Raw genomic sequence first — 18,634 nt, forward strand, 5'->3', positions numbered from 1 at the left:
GTGTGTGTGTGTGTGTGTGTGCATGTGAGAGTGTGTTCACATAAAGGACAAGAACAGTATACAATACAAAACACATAGCTCTCTCTCTCTCTCTCTCTCTCTCTCTTGCTCTCTCTGGGTCTCTCTCTCTCCCCCTCTCTCTCTATCTGGCTCTCTATCTTGGTCTCTCTCTCTCTCTCTCTCTCTCTCTCTCTCTCTCTTGCTCTCTCTGGGTCTCTCTCTCTCCCCCTCTCTCTCTCTCTGGCTCTCTCTCTGGCTCTCTATCTTGGTCTCTCTCTCTCTCTCTCTCTCTCTCTCTCTCTCTCTCTCTCTCTCTCTCTCTCTCTCTCTCTCTCTCTCTCTCTCTCTCCCCCCTCTCTCTCTCTGTGATTCTGTATCCTGGCTCCTATGAGTCAGCCTAACTTCACTGCTCCCCTCCACCCCCTACAGTGTTTATCTCACCACTCCTCCTCCATCTTGTCACCAGTCTCCTCTGTGTTTTGTCCCCCTGCTCCCATCGTACCCTCCACTGCCCGTTTCACAGTGTCACTGTCCCTCACCTTCTCCCTACTTCCATCTTTCCATCTCCTCCCCTGCTTTTCCACAGGCAATTTCCTCACCCTTATCTCGCCCTTATCTCTCGCTTCGTCTAACACACATTCCTCCTCCTCCTCTGTCTTTGCTTATCTGTTCATCTTCACGGGCTTGTTTCAGCCCCCCCAGCCCTTGTGCGTAAAACATCGCTTATGTTAGAATAAGAACCAAGGGAGGAGGAGAGCGGTGATTAATCGGAGGTGGATTGACTAACAGAAGGCGAGAGTCAGAACGAGAGAGACGGTCAAGTCAAGCAAGGAAAATAAATATTGTGCGGGTGGAGACTGAGACATGTGACCGCTTATCTTAACCCGCTCACGGCGAGTTTGTTTTCTGTTTCGTCTTGAACGGGGGAGAGTAATTTAAATGGATTAATGTGGCGGCTAGCACTTCGACGAGCTTACATTCATGATTCGCTGCCACACTGCTCCAAGTTTGCTCACGTATGTGCTCTGATTTCACACGTACACATGCACGCACACACAGACGCACACACATTCTTTCCATAAGTCTACTCACGCAAATCGCTCCCACAGTCACTTAACACGTATGTGTGAGCATGAAACACATTGTACGCTCGTCACTGTACACTGATGCAGTCGCCTATCGGAGATACATCTCCCACAGAAACAAAGCATCATGGCTTTGGATAGGGCCCAGGTGAGTCACAAGCGGTGGAACAGATGCTCCCCTAGGAACCTATTTAAACTTCTTTTTTTCTTTTTTTTTTTGCTGTTCTCAACTTCCAAATGTCTCAGGCCGTTTTACTCCGAATTTCGGTGTGGGGACCTGAATCCAGGAACTGCTCCAGTGGGCATTCTGCTCCCCTTCGTGAGTCATAGCAGAGCGTGGTAGGGTCAGTGTGGGGTGGGAATACAAGGGAGAGAGGGTTATTTGAGTCATAGGATGAGGTAGTTAAAGAAAATGGAGGCTTTTGATAGGCGAGCTATGCGTAGTGAGTGCAACTGACAGATGTTTGGTTCAATGACTTATAAGGTTGTGTAATCCTCCAGGGCCTGCAGGCTGCTGTGTGTCACTGGACCCTCCCGTCTCAGCCGGTCTCGGTGTTACAGCTGTCGACGCCTGGCTTCTCTGATGCAAAAATAATTTCCAGGAAAAAAAAAAAGAGGAATTGGGGACCCACTGCATCGACCAAAGAGCAAAAGTCACTGGGGGAGAGAGACATTAATTTCCATCTGAAGTGCATTTTATGCCAGAGTGGTTGTGTTGGAAAGAGTATGAGGGCCTGTTGGGCAGCGCGAAACCATCTCGGCCTCTGTTTGCTTTTTGTCATGGTCACGTCAGAGGCCCTCTTTATTATGCAACTAGCAGGCTGAGGCCTAGCCTTCTATATGTGTGCCATAGGCTGTAACTGTACACCACACCACACCCTTCGTGTCTGCCGATATCGTGCTGCAAAGACCTCTGGGAGTTTCAGTGACCTGCCCTCTGAGTCAGCATAGCAGGGTTGCAATAAACATCCCTCAGTTTAGACCCAATCACTAATTCCTACTGCTCAACACCATTCTGTGAATTAGCCCCTTAGACTGACACCCCATTTAAATCAAATTATGGTACACCATTATTAAAACAGACGAGATTGCGTTGAAGAGGGCGGCATGGTTGCCCAGTGGTTAGCGCTGTTGCCTCACAGCAAGAAGGTCTTGGGTTCGAACCCCAGGCTGTCCCAGGTCTTTTCTGTGTGGAGTTTGCATGTTCTCCCCGTGTCTGTGTGGGGTTCCTCCAGTTTCCTCCCACCATCAAAAAGACATGCATGTTAGGGTTGATACTCCTCTCTGTGTCCCTGAGCAAGGCAATGGAAAGAAGAACTGGAGCTGGTCCCCAGGCGCTGCAGCTGCTCACTGCTGCTTTACAATAGGATGGGTTGAATGCAGAGAACAAATTCGTTGTAAGAATACAATTCATTGTAACAATACAATGACAAAATAAAGTGGCTTTTTTAAAAAGAGGTTTGGTCAGTACAAACAGTATTGTACCCAAAGATGACTAGTTGGCTTATCTGTGTGTGTTATGTAAGAATATTAATGAATTTTCAGTGACACAATGCCTTTTTCTCCCTTTCTTCTATCAGCAGAAGTGCAGTGGAAGGATGGTGTGACCGACAAACAGACCTCCAGCAGGACTGTTTCCAGCTTCACCCGTCAGAGGCAGAGACCATGGCCACTGCGTCTCTTTTGTTGTACACTCTCCTCCTCTCCTCCCTCCATCATTCATCTGCCCAGGTCATCGTCAGCGTCTCCTCTCCTGTGGATCTGCTGTTCAATCCTTCGCCTCAAGCCACCAATCAGACATTCAGGCATAGTTATCCACCCAGAGGGCGTAGCGATGTGCCTATCAAAGTTACTGTCCGGGATGGGCCCACAACAGCAAATGTGGCCCCTTCCGTTGTGCTTAAGGAGAGCACGATTAAGGCAGAAGAGAGACAAAGAATGGCCCATCCCACTGCAAAATCCACTGCCTCCTTTATATCTACCCTCTCTACCATGAACCTCAGCAGCGGACCGCTCCTGACTCGGCCAACTGCCTCTAGGCCGAGGACTGACACAGCCAGCCTGGCATTCAACAGTGCTTTTGCAAAGGAAGGGCTCCCTACTAAAGGACCGACCCTTCCTCCATCCAGCAGTATCACTGACTCTGCACTGGTGGAGCCAGCGACTGCGAGAAATTCTCAGAAGGGGCCAATCACAAAAGAATTAATTGGTGATTGGCAGGAGGTGGGATCAGGAGCCGTTCCAACAGTGATGCATGTAGACAAAGAATCACCTGTTCCTTTGGCAACTGTTGGTAATGACATGGCCCAGTTTCGGCCACAGGCACAGACTGCCGTTTCCGAGGGCCCATCATCTGAAATTGTAGGTGTAAGGACACACACAACGGTCAGTCGGACTGTGAAGCCCCATCTGTCTGCACTGACTTCAGCCAACAGAATCTCCTCTATGACACCATCGGAGACAAGAGCCACACTCTCACCTGTGACTCCCCCAGCAACTGCTCAAGAAGTACTATTAACAGGTTAGAAATTGCTTATTTTATTTAGAACGAATGTTCAATGAGCGTTATGTGGCATTGCTGTCATGACATTGAGGGAAAACGCTGGCATTTTTTTAACCCAAGCTCTATTTTCCTCTCATGAGGAGTCAAACCGAGTGATAGGTAGCACGATTTTTTTTAAAGATCCAGTCCAATAAAAATCATGTTATCCATGTTATCGCCTTGTATTCTTTAAAATGTTTGTTAATATAAAGTTCCCCAAAAAATTAGAATTGCTGTTGTTGTGAAAATATGACTAAATAACCCATTGAGAAACTATCCTCCTGGATGTCAACATAATTAAACACAATCTGCTTTAGGTAATAAATTACTCCATATAATATCCTAATTCTATCGGTGAATTCTCATCAATCAGTCTGTCAGTTGGTCTATTTTTGATTAGTTGCCTAGCAACATCATGCAAGTTCGCAAGCTAGTAAGCTATCATCAAAGAAGCTCATGAGCTCAGAGTTTTGGCCCCTCAGCCTCCTGAGAATGGGCTGTGTTCAGTGAAGGGGCGCTAAAACAAATGAAATGATGCTCCTGAAGCTGAAAAAAAAAGAGAAAAAACGACACTCCTAACATTAATATTCCACAATAAAACGTGTCTGCCTGAAGTGAATCGTTGGACCGGATTGCTGAATTGATTCAGTATTGAGCGAGCTCACATCAGCCGACTGCTGCTTACCAAGCTGCAACGTAATCCTTCGGGGCAGTAGTGCTCGCCAGATAACGGAGCCAGACTTCTGCTATGGGTTAGAAATAGATTGACATCTACATACAGATACTATACAGGTATATGAAAGTCCATGATTGATAGCAACAGTATAGTTATATAGTCATATAGTATAGTTATAGTGTAGTATAGATAGTGGAACAACGGACCAACTCGTTACCCTTGCGGAAGTGCTGAGGGAGGCATGGGAGTTTGACCAGCCAGTCTACATGTGTTTTGTGGACTTGGAGAGGGCTTATTACCGTGTACCCTGGGGCACTCTGTGGGGGGTTCTGCGGGAGTATGGGGTACCAGGACAGTTGCTACAAGACATTCAGTCCTTGCATAACCAAAGTGAGACCTGTGTCTTGTCTACGTTCTTGGCACAAAGTCAAACACATTTTCGGTGGGTGTCGGACTCCGCCAAGGTTGTTCCTTGTCTCTGATTTTGTTTGTGATATTCATGGACAGGATCTCAAGGCGCAGCCAAGGTGAGGAGGGTGTCCGTTTTGGGAACCTCAGAATTGCATCTCTGCTCTTCGCAGATGATGTTGTTTTGTTGGCTTCATCAGAACGTGACCTCCAGTGTGCACTGGGGTGGTTTGCAGTTGAGTGTGAAATGGCCAGGACAGGATGAGAGTCAGCACCTCCAAGTCTGAGAAAATGGTGGATTGCTCCCTCTGGGTTGGGGATGAGTTGTTGCCTCAAGTGAAGGAGTTCAAGTATCTTGGGGTCTTGTTCATGAGTGAGGGTAGGATGGAGCGGGAGACTGACAGGCGGATTGGTGCAGCATCAGCAGTAATGCGAACATTGTACCAGACTGTTGAAGTGAAGAGGGAACTGAGCCGGAAGTCAAAGCTCTCAATTTACCAGTCAATCTTCATTCTAACCCTCACCTATGGTCATGAGCTTTGGGTAGTGACCAAAAGGGTGAGATTGCGGTGGCTGAAATGAGTTTCCTCCATAGGGTGTCTGGGCTCAGGCTTAGAGATAGGGGGAGGAGCTTGGACATCCGGAAGCTTGGCGTAGAACCGCTGCTCCTTTGTGTCGAAAGGAGCCAGTTGAGGTGGTTCAGTCATCTGATTAAGATGCCTCCTGGGCGCCTTCCTTTGGAGGTTTTCCAGGCATGTCCAACTGGGAGGAGACCCCAGGGTAGATCCAGAACTCGCTGGAGGGACTACATGTCCAATCTGGCCTGGGAATGCCTTGGGATCCCCCAGGAGGAGCTGGAGGGCGTTGCTGGGGAGAAGGACGTCTGGAGTGTCCTACTTAGCTTGCTGCCACCGCGACCCGACCCCGGAGAAGCGGCTGATGATGAGATGAGATGAGATGAGATGAGATGAAATGAGATAATTGATAGCATGGCTAAGGCTCTCTAGACTCCTCTCATAACATTCTGTTATGTCTGTTAGTGTCAAAAAAAGAGCTCTTTTCGTGGGTTTTATTTGGCGAGCACTATTACCCCAAAGGATTACAGTGCAGCTTTGTGTGCAGCAGTCAACTTATGCTAGCTCACGCAGTACTGAATCAGTTTTAAAAGATTCTGCCACCCATCGCTCGCTTTGACTCCTAAGTATAGGACAATAGGGCTTACTTTAAAAAATACTGGAGTTTTCCTTTAATGGAGGGCTAGAACTTTGTCGCTGTCATCTTTTTTCCAGGTGAGCTCACTGCAACCACTCCTTCCACAGACAGAACTTTACCGAAGCAGGATTCCACCACCGTGACATCATCACCATCTAAAACCACCACCACCAATTCAGCCAATAAACATTCACGGATGGGAGGACCGCTGGTTACCACCCATAGTCTGACCAGTGCCCAGCCGCATACCCTGACAAAGGGAGGAACTGCGTCTACGAGCAGCGTGCTCACCACTACACATGGAAGCACGAGTGCATCTTCTAAAGCAACCTATCCGCCTACAAAAACAACACAACAAGGGAGAAATACTACTACACCTGCAGCAAGTGCCGCTTTACAGCCAAGGAAGACGGGTAAGATAAGAGGGTCCTGGGTTTTGTTGTTGGTGCAAAAACAATGGTTCTGTTGACTGGCTTTAGTTTTTCTTTTTCCTTTGACAATTTATAGTGGAATTATTTTTGCAGCTGGGATTTTTTTTTTTACCTTTTTTTTTTTTTTTTACTGGACGAACCTGGAAAAAGCTCAAAGGCGGGAAAAAGGCAGAGACAGAGTGGGCGAAAGTCAGATGGAAAGTCAAGCGGTAGGTGTGTGTGAGTGTGGGGGTAGGCACCAGGAGGGAGGAAAATATGTGCAGGAGGAGAGAGGGAGGGTCGGATAAGGGAAAAACAGAAGCCACTGCCAGGTAAAGAGATAGGACAGAGTGAAAACGAGTCTGAAAGAGAGACTATCAAGGGAGGAAAGAAAAAAGAGACGAGGGAAAGATAGTCGAATAAGGAGGATGGTAGAGCAAGGTACGGGGAGGAAAAGTGTGGCGCATGCAGCAGATAATAATGAAAACCAGATGGGCAGAAAGAGAGAGGGAAGGAGGGGTGGGAATGTAGACGGAAAAGGAAAAGTATGAATGACACATGGGGCACACGAGCCAGTCTCTTAGATACCAAGCGGACAACATCTCGAAGACTTAAATCATCTGTCTGGCTCCCTTGTCCCATGGGTGCACTGAATTTCTACAAGTAGGCCCCTTTGCAGTTCACTGAAGGTTTGCTTGCTAAATGCCTGCATCGATGGCTTTACCGTGATGTGCCGCTCTGCCCCATATGTATCCGTGCCCGTCTGCATGTTTGTGTGGATGTTTCCATCTATGTATGATTGCGTGTCCTGTAAGCAGAGATGTGATATTTATGGGTCAGTTCGTAGTCACGTGTGGACATCTAAAGCAGTATGTGGGCACATGTGTTTCAGAGTATGTGTGCTTGCCTACGTTCGTGTGTGTGTGTGTGTGTGTGTGTGTGCGCACTGTAAAAGTTGAAAAGTCAACTCATCTCACATGCCTTGAACCAACTCAAATATTTGAGTGCCTACCTAGAAATATTGATTTTAAGTAACTAGCATAATTAATTAGTGACAGTATCCATATTGAGCATACTGTACTGCCAATGCTTCTAAAAAAAGAGAAGCATTTCCCCCCTTTTTCTCCCCAATTGTATCTGGCCAACTACCCCACTCTTCTGAGCCATCCCGGTCGCTGCTGCACCACCCCCTCTGCCGATCCGGGGAGGGCTGCAGACTACCACGTGCCTCCTCTGATACATGTGGAGTCGCCAGCCACTTCTTTTCACCTGACAGTGAGGAGTTTCACCAGGGGGACGTAGCGCGTGGGAGGATCACGCCATTCCCCCCAGTTCCCCCTCCCCCCTGAACAGGCGCCCCGACCGACCAGAGGAGGCACTAGCACGGAGACTAGGACACATACCCACATCCGGCTTCTCACCTGCAGACACGGCCAATTGTGTCTGTAGGGACGTCCGACCAAGCTGGAGGTAACACGGGGAATCGAACCGCCGATCCCTATGTTTGTAGGGAACAGAATAGACCACCATGCCACTTGGACACCCCGAGAAGTCTTTTTTATTACATTATTACAAGTTGTAATGCAAATAACAATGAGCAGCTTACTGGCAAAGACGACCTTGTTTCTTGGCTTTGTATTAATAATAATCTGGTTGTATTAATTGTATTCATAATAGATGCTAGTCTGGTTAGTGCAGGCGTGCCATAAGGCAGCTTCACTGTGCCATCTCATTGAAATGAATAGGTGTTACAATATCAGTTTCAAGCAAGCACAAATAACATTAATTCAAATAAAAAATTGAACTATGTTTTAAAGTAGCCTTTTTAACTGAAGAACTTTGTATAATTATAATGTTAACATGTCCAAAGAAGCCTTTCTCCCTGCCACCCAGCTTGCCTAGATGCAAAACCTGACATATAGCCTCACCTGTCCGTCCAACACATGACATGAGTAGATTTAAATAAGAGTTCCTCTGGCTGAACATCTGCCAACAGATTGAGCTTCCTAAATCATTAGAAGAACTGAGTCGCAGAAATGATAGAAATGCAAGATTTGAGCAACATTAACTTGATGCGTTCAATAAGTTGAGCAATTAGGGTTTACAGTGTGTGTTTTAAAGAGAAGGTTCAAGGGCAGGGGTGTGTTTAACTGTATCCAGCTGTGAAATGTGATCAGCACATCTGGGATGTGTCTGAGTCTGGCAGGTCTGAGGCTAGTGGGGGTTTTTTTTGGAGAAGGAAGTCAAACATCTATGCATAAATATAGACATATGTGTAAACTTGTGCTGTGCATACAGTGTGTGCGTATAGTATGTGCGCAAGTATGCAGGTGTGTGTGTGTGTATGTGTGTGTGTGTGTGTGTGTGTGTGTGTGTGTGTGTGTGTGTGTGTGTGTGTGTGTGTGTGCATGCAAGACAAGGTGCAGGTACAGTGTGAGAGAATAGCGACCACCTCAACTCTTCACTGATGCCGAACTCTTGAAATCTTAATTTTTCATCTCATCTTGTCTCCACTGCAGTTTTGCTTTGTTCCAGGAATTCTCTCTAGACATTACCGTCAATAGATTTGAATACAGGTTAAATCCAGTCCTCATCGCCAGCACAGAGGAAACGACGCTCAGTTTGAAAGAAAATCCTTCAGTTGATGTGCACCAAAGAGTAATGAAATCACCGGATTATTTTCGATTATTTCCAGGAAAAAAAAACAAGTTTTAAGACTCAATACTAGGTTAAACCCGCTTAAACAGATTATCATATGGCGTCAAGGAGCGAGCCGGGATGTGCTGCACATGTTGAAGTTCAGGTTAGCCATAATTCATTATGTCAGCTTTATGGGCTCTTCTCCAGCATGAGTTAAGGCTCAAAGGACTCCAAGTGGCTGATTGTGAATATTCCCTGTCGAGTGTTTTACCACTGCTCATTTTGGCCCAACAATCCATCACGTCTTATTATGTTTGCATGTGTGTGTGTGCGTGCATGTGTGTGTGTGTGTGTGCATGTGTCCATTTATTCCTTTTTCCGAGTCATTTCGTGGTGGTGGGCTTCCGTTGTGTTATGTTTCTCCACCCTCTATGTTATCATAGAAGTGGACTTGCTCATAGGGAAGTAAATGATGAATGGCCTTGTGATGATATTTTTGGATGTTTCCTGGGCTTTGTAGGAGGATACGGTGGAGACCCCCAGATAATTGTTCATGGGCTCGTTTTACCATCAACTGTATGCACGAGAGTGAGAGAGGGACACCGACAGAGAGAAAGACCGGCGGTGCCGACAGATCCATGCTGTAAATGACTTGTCTATTAGGCAGGCTTTTGGTTGCTGTGGACCACATTTTAAAAACCCTAAAACTCAGAGTTGACCGTATGCGTATGGAAAATCTTCGTCGAACACATCCTGCACTATACTGTATATAAATAGATGTGGACGCTGTATGATGCCCACGACGTTATATAACCGACGTGAACTTATTAATTACGTAATCCGAGACAATTATGTCATGCAATTATGAGTAAGAGATGATCCTCGAGAGTGTCATGTGTTTGCATGTGTGGGTCTGTGGGAACATGTTGTAGATGTAATTGTTTCATAACACTGACGAAATCATGTGGCGATCCTTAAATGTGATAGCCGACAGAATTACAGTACATTACACACATGGATTTCAACAGGTTTTTTTTTTCTCCCCCAATCCCCAAAAGATACAATGCAAGGGTGGAAAATGAAAAGCTAAAAATTAGGAAAGATGAAAATGAGTGGGGTTTTTTTCCACCCGGGATGTTGATTTTAGTTTGGCGATTCTGCACAACAACAGAGAACCCCACGCGTCTGTCTGTCTTGAGTTCCAACCCCTAAGATTAAAATAAATCAAATTCTCTTGTTATTGTTAAATTCCAGTCGTCCATTTTGACTGGGTTTTTTTTCCATCAGTTGTAGCCCCGGGGTGCAGAGTCATAATTTTGTGTGTTCGTCCGAGTGTTCACGTGAATGCTGTGTGGATCTACCTGTAGAGAAGGGTGACGTCTGAGTGAAGTCTGCTGACCACATGTTGGGCCTCGCCTGGAAATGAATGTGTCTTATGTAAGAGCTGGATGGATAACATCCCCCTCACCTGGCGCTGCTAGGGAGACCCGAGAGAAACGAGAGGGTCGACTGTAAATTATAAAAATAACATGACCAGAGCTGTTACCGAGGGTTCATTACCTGGCTGATTTATTTTACCATTTGCTCCTGTTTATAAGTCTGTTTATTGTGTAGACGTTGGATAATGCATTGATATAGCTGTTGCATGGTTTGTCTTGACAAGCTGAGAGGGGGCCAGCATTGGGGTTTCCTTGGTGATATGCTGCCCTCCAGTGTTTCTTTACAGAACTTGTATGCAGAGTTTGATGGCCTGCTTTATTGCATTCAGAATAATAGAGGTGTTAAACTTTATGTGGCACCCTTCATACACGAGATAAGGCTCAAAGAGCTTTACGTTAAAAAGAAGCAAATTATAACAATCACAAACAGAAAATAATACAATAAAAAGTCCGTTTAAAAGTTATTTAAAACCGGGGGCGTCTGGGTAGCGTAGCGGTCTATTCCGTTGCCAACCTCCGGCTTGGTCGGGCGTCCCTACAGACACAACTGGCGGGTGGGAAGCCGGATGTAGTATATGGTATGCGGTGTGTGTCCTGGTCGCTGCACTAGCGCCTCCTCTGGTCGGTCGGGTTGCTTGTTCAGGGGGGAGGGGGAACTGGGGGGAATAGCATGATCCTCCCACGCGCTACGTCCGCCTGGTGAAACTCCTCACTGTCAGGTGAAAAGAAGCGGCTGGCGACTCCACATGTATCGGAGGAGGCATGTGGTAGTCTGCAGCCCTCCCCGGATCGGCGGAGGGTGTGGAGCAGCGACCGGGACAGCTCGGAAGAGTGGGGTAATTGGCCGGGGGTACAATTGGGGGGAAATCCAAAAGAAACAAAATTCTTTAAAAACAACAACAGAGAATGAAAACTTGAAAACAACGTAAGAGCATATATAAGATGATAAAAGTAAAATGTTACAATCAAGAGATGAATTTGAAAAATCATAAAATTAGTAAAATATTGATAAAATCATAGGTGGTGCAAACGAGAAGGTAAAAAGTATTTCTAATAATAAGCTACATTAAGAAAGATATGTTTTAAGCCTCCACAGAGAATGGTAAAGTAAAGCTCATTTTATCTCTCTCTTTCAGGGAATTCTTCCCTCCTCGCTACTGCTGTTGTGCTTGTTGGCCGAGGAAGGCTAGCTCCGACCTACCAGGCCGGTATTGGTCAGGAAAACCGCTCTGTGTTGCTGGGACATCCTCACCAGGCGCCCTCATTCTCTCCATCCAACCCACCACCCTCCATCAGCACCATTCCCTCCTCTAATGGCACGCTGCTCTACTGGGATGACCTTAAACGGACGCTGGCATTTGCCTGGGAACTCCACGTCTACGGCTCTGCCAGCCTCTTCCTCCTCCTCTTTGCTGGCGCCGCTCTTGGTCTCATGCTCTCCCCAGGCATCAACTGTCCTCACAGGGGCGCTCTGGCTCTGGCTAATGCCCTGTTGTTTCTGGCTGGAGGTATCAGGGCAGCTCTCTTCCTCATCGACCCCTATGGTACACGACGCCTCCTCCCTCGTCCAGCAATCATTGCCCTGTACAACCTCCCTCTGCACATGCTGGTGTGGGCGCAGACTGCCCTGGCACTGTTAGCCTTGAGGGTGGCTGGGGTGAGTGTGTTACCATCAACCATAGAGCGCCCTCCACTGGTTGCTGTGTTGGCAGTGCTGCAGTGCACCCTTCTGCTGGCGGCTGATCTGTTTTCGCCGGCCCTTTCCCCAGCTGTGCCCATCACCCTGCAGGTCCTGTCCCTATGCTGGGGCCTGGCTCTCTGTCTGGGTTTCCTCTGCTATGTCTTCCCGCGGCTCCGTTGTCCAGCTGTACCCCATCCCGGCGGCCCCGAAGATGGCAGAGGAAAGACCTGGAGTGGGAGCAGGAAGACAGGACTGATCCTGGGGAGAGTCCTGGCTGTGTGTGCGCTTCTGGGGGCACTGTGCTGTGGCCTCCATGTCCACGCCACACTATGGCTGTTTGGGCTGTTAGGGAGCTGGAGTAACTTTAACTGGGGGTGGTGGCTTGTGCACTTCTGGGCCCGGCTGCTGGAGCTAGCCTGGGGTTTCTCCCTCCTGCTCCTGGGTTCCTGGGTGTTCTGGAGGCCTCAGGACAGTCAGCGAGTGGAGGAAGGAGGAACGGCGGATGGTAGGGCTGGAGGAGATCTGCCATCCCCAGGCCAATCTTCCAGCTCCACTCACAGACACACTTGCTGGTCCAAGATAGTGCAGAGTCTGCGAGGGAAGCCCTGCAGAAAGTCTGAGAGTAATGGAGTTGGGGGAGGAGGGGGAGCAGGAGGAGCACCAGGGGACTTGCCTAACAACTGGGCTGGCCAGGAGCGTCCTGGAGCCGACATTACCAAGAGTCTGATCCGAAACCAGAATCACGAGCAGGCCAGCGCGCAGCCACGCTGTGTCAAAGATAGCAACCGGGCACGCAACCAGAGGGCCCGTTCAGCGGAGCGAGGTGTGTCCGACGGCTCCACTGGCTCCCTGTTGAGACTACAGGCATTAGGGCGGCCACCTCAGTCCTCACAGAGTGGCAGTCTGGAACAGGACACGGGGCTGTCTCTATATGAGTTTGATTTGCGGCCCCCCTCTCCCATTGACCTGACCCGCAGTATTGATGAGGCCCTTCACAGGGAACACTTACTAGGAGGAGGCAGCCTGTTCCATCCTCTGTCCCCGCCCTCACCGTCCCCCTCTCCAGGCTCAGGGATCAGCCAAGGCCCTTGGCTCCGCAGGAACAGTGACCCACAGATGCTCTCCGAGAGCAGTGAGGCCCAGACGGAGTCTTCCATGCCTCTAGGGGGCAGCATTCTCAGCAGTGTGCCCAGCAGGCAGGTGACTGCTCCCCCAACACCTTCCCACCAGGATCACAGATGGCCTGGGGATGGGGTAGGAAGTGTCCCATCCTCAGTGTCCTGCCCTGTGTCACTTCGTCCATCCAGGACCTCAACAGGGCACCTGGGGGAGGATGGAGGAGATGACACGCGGCCCTTCATCACCCCGGACTCGGAGAGGGTGCGAGGGAGGGCTGGGAGGCCGTTGGGGTCACGGAATTACCTGGAGGTCAGCCGACAGGAGGACTCCGCCAGTGTTAGCAGTGAAATAATTGACCTTTAAACTCTGAACCACAACCCAAGACATGAGGACCAGAGACAACACACCATGCACATCCATGCATCAACACTGTAACAAAGACCTGGATTAGAGTCAGATAGGTACATTTGCTCAGCGGACCATCCAAAATTATTTTTTGAGTTGAGGATAAAATAGACATGTAAATGGTCTTTTAGCTTTTACGAAGGTTCAGCCCCTTTGTATAACAGCCATTGCTTACCTTTTACTTAAAAAGTGGGAGATATAGCACAGATAAGGAACAAAATGAACCCCATCTGTCCCTCTCTTTCTCTCTGATGCCATCTTTTTGTTTCCTTCAAGCAAACACACACTTTTACACCATTGGTCAGGCGTTACGTCAAGCACACAGGTAAAATCAATACATTAACTGTATCAGTAGGTCCTTAAGTATGACTGGCTCAACATTTGTGTCGGTAATAAATCTCATGCTGCCATAGTATTGCACATTAAAGAGAAACACCAGTAATTTTTGAACTAAGCTCTATTTTCCTATCATTAACGGTTAAGTCAAGCCATGCCCAGCAGAATCTTTTGTGATCAATATTGTGATATGACACGAGATATCATGGAGGATTTTGGTTATTCTAATGTTGTGATACAACTTAAACATTGTAATTCGCTTGTCTTAAAGGCCTCATTACAGTAAAGTGAAGCAATTTTCTGAGCTTATTAGATTCTTTAAGCAGAGTGAAATGAACAGTGAATGCTTCTACCTGCCTGGTCATCATATCAGCATCACTGACTGATGCTCCTTTCTCAATATTTCCTTGTGTGTAACTATCTCATGAATGAAAGGACCAGTAGTTATCCACAAAATATCATCACATAATGATATCAAGATAGTCAGTCAAAAAACTTATATTTGATTTTGTCAATATTGCAGAGCCCTGCTGCTACTCATCGCTTGGTTTGACGCCTGACGATAGGAAAATAGGCCTTAGGATAAAAATACCAGACTTTCCCTTAGAGCCATGCATTTAGTTTAGCTTATACTGTAGTACATACAGGCCTACTATTATTTTATCCTCCCTCTGGAACCAAGCTGAGAACTACAGAGGGTTTGAAGAGGGGTCGGTTTTTTATGAATCGTGTTCTTAATGCCTGTAGGGCACATCCCTGTTGTCCCTGTGTTCCCTGTGACAAATTTACATGACAGCGGCAGACTTTTGCAGATTTCATAGCGCTAATGTGCTCTGCATAATATTTCAATTTGCATATATTTGAGTTGTGAAGATGTGCCATATGTAGTCATCTGTGGTTGGTTCCATATTGTTTCCATGTGTCTGTGAACCGATTACGTAGGGATAACGCTCTCCAACGGTCTCTCACTGTTACCATAGTGACTCAGCCATGGATTACTCATACTGGGCTCGCAAGATGCTGCAGTCTGTCCTCTATATTAATATGAAGATGATTACGTAATAAGGTGAGAAAAATAACTGATAAGAGACAGGGCTGACATGCAGAAAGCATGCTGACCTATGAAACTGTTGCTGAGGCCTTTAGCTGTGGCAAAAAAAAGTAAAGTCTTCAGAATGGGATTTGAAGACAGTCAATAATGGCTATAATGCATTTTGCCTTTGTGATTTTGAGGTAGGATAAAGCTTTTGCATTCAGTTATTTTTTTTTACCATGGAAGCCTGTGACTGCATTTGTATAGCATTGCATAATTTGACCAAGGGCATTAGATATACTCAAGATCCTGTCAGTTCAGTTCAACCGATTTAAAACTTGGTCTATTTTATCTCTAATGCCACGCAGCTCTGCAGGGCTGCACCACATAAGACTGGCTTAGCATGAACCTCAGAGCTCCGATACAAGGCCCTCAACTCCAAGCCCGAGGTCTAGACTGATGTATTTTACTCAGAGAGAAAGACTCTACGAACTAAAATATATGGTGTATAACAAAACTGTAAATACTTTTATTTTTAATGTCCAGCAATCCAATTCTATATCGAAAAAGTAGGTATTTACTGTGCAAGACAATCTAAAATGGCATTGCGGATGTTTCTGAAGTAGGACAATGGTTATCTATGAGAATGAACATGCAGGACAATATGCATTGATACGTGACTACAGAGGTTTTGTTAAGGACGCTGTTAGATGTTCTTAAAATGGTGTTTGCTGCTTTTTAGTAATGGGGAATCAAGTTCTGTAAGACTTTGATTTCTTGTTAAATTTCTGCTGCCATTAAGCATTTATGAATAGATTGGAAGTAAAGAAATATGTTTCTTCAAATGAAATCATTCATAGCCTATACAGTAATTCATTTAAAACTGGTTATAGGCCCTGAAAATGTCAAAGCTGAACTTCCCCTGGACCTAATATAAGATGTGAAATACCTGTATTAAAAAAGGAGATGTTTACCCTCAGAAATGGTCCCTGGCATGAGAGTAAATGTTATATTAGGTGTCACTATTAAAGGTATGTGTCCCAGTACAAACTTTGCCATTGAAATAATTCTGGGGGGACAGAATTGAGGACAGAATCACATGCAGCTTTAAGATATTAGTCATGAATTTTGGGTAGCATTTTTCTCAAAATTCATATGAATTGTGTTGGAGAACTGAATCTCTTCCTTTGTACCGTTGCTCTTGAAGACAGCAGGTCCATGTACGACAAGTCAAGTTGCTCTTTAGTTACCTCAGGGTGACTTATGGATCCCTCCCTACCATGTAAGATGCTTAAATTGTTTAGTATTTGCAGTACAATGGCCTTGTTATGTTGTCTACATTCCAGTAACTCTATTGAGGCTCCACTGTATCAATACTTGCCGTTACTTCATAGTACTTCATAACCGGGTTGGTACCTCCAGTAGATGTTGAAAGTTTAGGAGCCATTAGTGTCGTTTCCCCACACCAACACACGGTATGTGCCACAGATACTGACAGCCTGCACCCCCCCCCCCCCCACCGCCTATGGTCAGCAGTCCCAGTGCAGAGGCACAGTGTTAGTCTTACTCATTCATTCTGCTTGTTGAACTTTGGTTCCTGTATTTTTGTGCTGCATCTTTGTCCGGTTTCAAATAAACACGAGAACACTGAAAAAACTTTATTGTGATATGCCGTTTATTGATTTTGGTTTGGAATCTATTCTGCTTGGTTGCTGTGGTAGGTGCGAAATGAGGGCATCTACAGAGCCGTTTGACTTCGTAAATCGGAGTTATTCACCGTTTCTATGAACTCTATCACTCTGCTCATTCTGGGAAACCATCCATCCATCCATCCATCCATTATCCAAGCTGCTTATCCTAATTAGGGTTGCAAGATGCTGGAGCCTATTCCAGCAGTCATTGGGTGGCACGCAGCGAGATACCCGGGACAGGCCGCCAGGCCATCACAGGGCCGACACACACACACACACACACACACACACACACACACACACACACACACACACACACACACACACACACACACACACACATATTCACACCTAGGGACAATTTTAGTATGGCCGATTCACCAGACCTACATGCCTGTGGGCGGTGGGAGGAAACCAGAGCACCCAGAGGAAACCCAAGCAGACACGGGGAGAACATGCAAACTCCCCACAGAGGATGACCTAGGATGACCCCCAAGGTTGGACAACCCCAGGGTTCAAACCAAGGACCTTCTTGCTGTGAGGTGACTGTGCTAACCACTGCACCACTACGCTGCTCTGGGAAAACATTCTGGAAATAATTCTTGCAGTCATCAACCTTTCCTGTAAAAACAGACAAAAAGGGAACGAAGAGATTTCCTCCAATCTCTTTCTCTCTCCCACTCCCACACATACACACGAATGTATGTATGCACACACACACCCAAGGGCATCTCTAACCTTCGTACATGAGAGGAGGCAACTGGAAAACAAAGTTTATGTTTATTTATGTTTATTTAGATCTCCATTAGCTTCTACCCAAGGCAACAGCTGCTCTTCCTGGGGTCCACATTAAAAACATCCATGTATACACATGCTTTCACATGCATGCATACATAAATAAACACAATTGCATCATTAAATTAATTTCATCCCCCACCCCATCCCACCCTAGCCTTCATCAGGGTAGCTGTTCATTTTGTTGTTTATGCTGTTAAACTGAACTTTTTCTGTTATTTTTCCCTTCTCCACTTCTGCCAGAGACAACCAATAGATGAGCCCAGTCAGCTCAGCTCACAATCAGCATCCATCAGTATCCTGCTGACATACACATGCAGAGACAAAACAATCATGAGCCCAATAAGTTTGCATGTACAAGGAAATGAATATGACATAACATCTACTACTACTACTACAACTACTACTACTACTACTACTACTACTACTACTTTTGGCTGCTCCCGTTAGGGGTCACCACAGTGGGTCATCCAATTCCATCACTTCCTGTCCTCCCTCACCATATCCATAAACCTCCTCTTTGGCCTTCCTCTTTTACTCTTGTCTGGCATCTCCATATTCAGCATCCTTCTCCCAATATACCCAGCATCTGTCTTCTGCACATGTCCAAACCATCTCAATTTTGCTTTGTCTCCAAACCGTCCAACCTGAGCTTGTCCCTCTAATATACTCGCTCCTAATCCTGTCCTTCTTCATCACTCCCAACAAAAATCTTAACATCTTCAGGCCTGCCACCTCCAGCTTCAGCTCCACCTCCTGTCTTCACATCAGTGCCACCATCTCCAAACCATATAACATTGCTGGTCTCACTACCATCTTGAAACCTTCCCTTTAACTCTTGCTGGTACCCTTCTGTCACAAATCACTCCTGACCCTCTTCTCCACCCACTCCTCCCTGCCTGCACTCTCTTTTTCACCTCTCTTCCGCATTCCCCGTTAATTTGAACAGCTGACCCCAAGTATTTGAAATCATCCACCTTCCCTCTTGTTCATGCATAGGTATTTCGTCTTGTTCCTACTGACTTGTTCCATCTCACACCCAACTTGCGGGGGCGTATAAGCTGATAAGATTCATCATCACACCTTCGATTTCAAGCTTCATACTCATCATTCTATCTGACACTCTCTTCACCTCCAGCACACTCTTCCTTCAGAATTACCC

General features: G+C 46.5%; 1 protein-coding gene across 1 annotated transcript; it reads left to right on the forward strand.

The window, feature by feature from the left end:
* The first annotated feature begins 2,857 nt into the window (after window positions 1-2,857).
* LOC130107655 (proline-rich transmembrane protein 3) lies at window positions 2,858-16,630 on the forward strand. Its single transcript, XM_056274359.1, has 3 exons — window positions 2,858-3,606; window positions 6,001-6,336; window positions 11,549-16,630. The coding sequence occupies exons 1-3, from the start codon at window positions 3,024-3,026 to the stop codon at window positions 13,573-13,575; spliced, it is 2,946 nt and encodes a 981-aa protein (XP_056130334.1). The 5' UTR covers window positions 2,858-3,023; the 3' UTR covers window positions 13,576-16,630.
* Window positions 16,631-18,634: the final 2,004 nt, after the last annotated feature.

This window comes from Lampris incognitus, chromosome 2, assembly GCF_029633865.1.
Source record: "Lampris incognitus isolate fLamInc1 chromosome 2, fLamInc1.hap2, whole genome shotgun sequence".
Lineage (NCBI taxonomy): Eukaryota > Metazoa > Chordata > Actinopteri > Lampriformes > Lampridae > Lampris > Lampris incognitus.

What these genes read in the sequence shown, in the direction of transcription:
- LOC130107655 (XM_056274359.1), top strand. Translation starts at nt 3,024, where the DNA reads ATGGCCCATCCCACTGCAAAATCCACTGCCTCCTTTATATCTACCCTC. An exon ending in TCAAGAAGTACTATTAACAG is followed by an intron (nt 3,607 to 6,000) that starts GTTAGAAATTGC and finishes TCTTTTTTCCAG; the next exon opens with GTGAGCTCACTGCAACCACT. An exon ending in TTTACAGCCAAGGAAGACGG is followed by an intron (nt 6,337 to 11,548) that starts GTAAGATAAGAG and finishes TCTCTCTTTCAG; the next exon opens with GGAATTCTTCCCTCCTCGCT.